Source organism: Bos grunniens, chromosome 2, assembly GCF_055505025.1.
Source record: "Bos grunniens cultivar Pamir isolate PY7600 chromosome 2, Bosgru_T2T1.0, whole genome shotgun sequence".
In the NCBI taxonomy this organism is placed as follows: domain Eukaryota; kingdom Metazoa; phylum Chordata; class Mammalia; order Artiodactyla; family Bovidae; genus Bos; species Bos grunniens.
Window position 1 is genome coordinate 116,094,276 of NC_141166.1, and position 3,572 is coordinate 116,097,847.

Below are 3,572 nucleotides of genomic sequence, written 5' to 3' on the forward strand. Positions count from 1 at the left end.
CCGGCCTCAGTCCGCGTACTTAAAGCGGCGCGGGCAGGCGCGGGCGGGCGGCCCAGCCGGGCGGTGGCAGATGCACCCAGCAGTGGCAGCCGCCGGCGGCGCACAGGTGACCGGCCTGCTGCACAGCCTGGTCAGGGGGCTCCCGGAGAGAGCTGGCTGGAGAGGGAGGCCGATCTGCCCCCAGCGCGCGCGCGTCTCGGCGCCAGGAGCCGTCCCGGGGCGTGTTGGCGAGCACTGATATAGATATAAGGACATTTCTCTCCATGGCGTCACGTGACATAATTACCACCAGAATCAATCAAGATGAATTGCACGTCAGCGCCCGGTGGGGATTTTTGCTTAGTTGATCCTGGCCCAAGCCTCTTGTGCAATCGATGGCTCAGGTTGGCGGCGCGGGGAGCGGCCCAGGGCTCGCCGGCGCGCACGCCGCGGAGCCATGAACGACTTTGACGAGTGCGGCCCGAGCGCAGCCAGCATGTACCTGCCCGGCTGCGCCTACTATGTGGCCCCGTCGGACTTCGCCAGCAAGCCGTCGTTCCTGTCTCAACCGTCGTCCTGCCAGATGACTTTCCCCTACTCTTCCAACCTGGCGCCGCACGTCCAACCCGTGCGTGAAGTGGCCTTCCGCGACTACGGCCTGGAGCGCGCCAAGTGGCCATACCGCGGCGGCGGCGGCAGCGGCGGCGCAGGGGGAGGCGGCGGCGGGGGCGGCCCCGGCGGGGGCGGCAGTGGCGGCGCCGGGGGCTACGCTCCCTACTACGCGGCTGCTGCGGCGGCGGCGGCGGCGGCGGCTGCGGCCGAGGAGGCGGCCATGCAGCGCGAGCTGCTCCCGCCCGCGGGCCGCCGGCCGGACGTGCTCTTCAAGGCGCCCGAGCCGGTATGCGCCGCGCCCGGGCCGCCGCACGGCCCTGCGGGCGCCGCCTCCAACTTCTACAGCGCCGTGGGCCGCAACGGCATCCTGCCTCAGGGCTTCGACCAGTTCTACGAGGCTGCGCCCGGGCCCCCGTTCGCCGGGCCGCAGCCCCCTCCGCCGCCCGCGCCGCCGCAGCCCGAGGGCGCAGCCGACAAGAGCGACCCCAAGACGGCGGCCAGTGGCGGCGGGGGAAGTCCCTGCGCCAAGACGACCCCCGGCTCGGAGCCCAAGGGGGCGGCAGAAGGCGGCGACGGCGAGGTGCCCCCGGGGGAGGCGGGGGCTGAGAAGAGTGGAGGCACAGGTAGGCACCGGACGCGGGGTGGGCGGCTGGGCTTGGGGGCCGTGGGCGCGGGGGGGCGGAGGGGGCCTCCCTCTGCTTGCGCCGTTTTATGTGCTACTTTATAAGCGTTCGAAGGGGTTTATACATCCTATAAGATTTCCCTGGCCGTTGTAAAGCGTGTTTACGATAGGAAACCAATTTAGGTGGGCTTAAGGTAGACTTCGAGGGGGACATTAATCGCTGCAGAGAGCTTTCCCCCAGTTTTGTGCGTGTGTGTGTGGGGGTGTCCTAGAGACCGTGGAGGGAGGGAGGAAGGGAGGGGAGATTTCAAGCCAATTTGTGAGTGTGGACACTCGAGCCTCCTGCTTTTAAAGGAGTGGGGGGTTGGGGAGAGTTTGATCCTTGAACTGGACTTTATCCAAGCCTCTGGCTGACGCACGCTGCTGGCTGGAGTCGAGTAGATGCCCGGCACGCTCGTGTTTCTCTCCCTTCTGAGTCCAGCTCAGAGCCTGCCTCGCTCTCGCTCTCTGCTTCCCACCTCGATGCCAGGCTGTGTGTGTGTGTGTGTGTGTGTGTGTGTGTGTGTGTGTGTGTGTGTGTGTGTGTCGGGGCGTGAACATAGGTCCACGCCCGCACTCTCTCCTGTGCCCGCCCATATATCATCCCCCACGACGCAGGCAGAGCCTTTCAGCCCTAGCAGGGACGTCCCCAACCGGCCGAGGCCTGGCCCTTGCGCGGCCCGAGCGGACAGCCAGGGGTGGGCAGGCAGTGGCCTCTCTTACCCCTTGGTCTCTTTAACTTGCAGTGGCCCCCCAGCGGTCTCGGAAAAAGCGCTGTCCCTACACCAAGTACCAGATCCGCGAACTGGAACGCGAGTTTTTCTTTAACGTGTACATAAACAAAGAGAAAAGACTCCAACTCTCTCGGATGCTCAACCTTACTGACCGGCAAGTCAAAATCTGGTTCCAGAATCGCAGGATGAAAGAAAAGAAACTGAACAGAGACCGTCTGCAGTATTTCACTGGAAACCCCTTATTTTGAGAGCTCCAGGAGCACCCCTCTCCCCTGAGCCCCACGCACCCACTCTCCTCCCCACCAGCCTGCCCTGAGCAGGCCCAATGTCCTTGGGTTTAATGACGCCTCTTCTCTGTGGAACTCCACGATTCCTTCCCACGGTCAACTCGGGACCTCCCAGCGACCACTGCAGCCTGCGGACGAGGTCGGGGACTTGGCCGAACGGATCCTAATAAGGGGAAAATGGTAAATGCAAACGTCCCTTTACAATTTTACCGCCAATGTGCTGTTGTTGTTCCCTCTCTCTGAGCTCCCGTGGGGACGCTGTGGGATCTGTAGAGAGTTAGGCCGAGGGGCTGGAAGGCACTTGTTTTTGTTCTGAGTTTAAGGGACTGCATCTTTTCCCCTTGGTGAATGCAGATTATTTAAACTCTGGGAAATGTACCTTTGGTCTATCCTATCAAGGCACGAGTCACTGTCTTTTGTGTGAATAAATGGTTTCTAGTAAAATGGAGGTTATAGCTTCAATACACTGTATGAATTTTCCTCTTTGAAGAAGTTTAGAGTCTGATTAGGATATTTTTGTGGCCAGAACCTTCTCCCCCAAGCAACTGAAAATCAAGTGAAAAGCTTTATAATCCCGCTAAGATAAGACTTGTTCTCTCCCATCCCTTCTAAACTACACTGGCATTAAAAATCACTTTAGGGATGACTCGCTGAATTGAAGATGTGACCCAGCCATGCTGGTGCTGCCTTATCCAGGCAATGAGGCTGAGACAGCAGGAACCTAAGAAACAAGTCTCCTTGCCCACCTCACCCTATCCTATACCCAGGGTAGTAAACTTGGAATTCCTTAAAAAAAAAAAAAAATGGGTAGGAGATACAAATTCACTCTTAATAAGATGTCAAGGAGTCAGGGTCCCTTAAAAGAAGAAATAATAACTAGAACCTTTCATTGAAACAAAACTAGTTTTCTAAAGGGACGGTGGAGAGGGCCTGGGTCCTTGCTGGTGTCACAGGGACCTGGAGCAGAGAAGGTCTCCCTCACTGCCCCGCCTTGGAAATAGGGCCCAGGACTGGCAGACCACTTCTCACAGCAAATACCGCTTCAAGTTAAAGAATGTGGTGGAGGCTACACCGCACTTTATGTTGCAGGGCCAGGCCAGGCTGTTTACAAAACCTTGAACTGTCTAGACAACACCATAAAAGCCAAAGTTCTAAATAGCTTAATTGGGTTATATTATACACCTTCTGGTGGGCCCAAAAGAGATTTCCGCAATGTGCAATAAACTGGAAGAGTGAGAAAAGCTTCTCTTTCTCTGAAAAGAGTAAAGTGAATCTTATGACTCTTAACCTCTCATAAGT

General features: G+C 58.3%; 1 protein-coding gene across 1 annotated transcript; it reads left to right on the forward strand.

The window, feature by feature from the left end:
- Positions 1-306: 306 nt before the first annotated feature.
- On the forward strand, positions 307-2,717 carry HOXD11 (homeobox D11). Its single transcript, XM_086359452.1, has 2 exons — positions 307-1,214; positions 1,999-2,717. The coding sequence occupies exons 1-2, from the start codon at positions 437-439 to the stop codon at positions 2,232-2,234; spliced, it is 1,014 nt and encodes a 337-aa protein (XP_086215578.1). The 5' UTR covers positions 307-436; the 3' UTR covers positions 2,235-2,717.
- Positions 2,718-3,572: the final 855 nt, after the last annotated feature.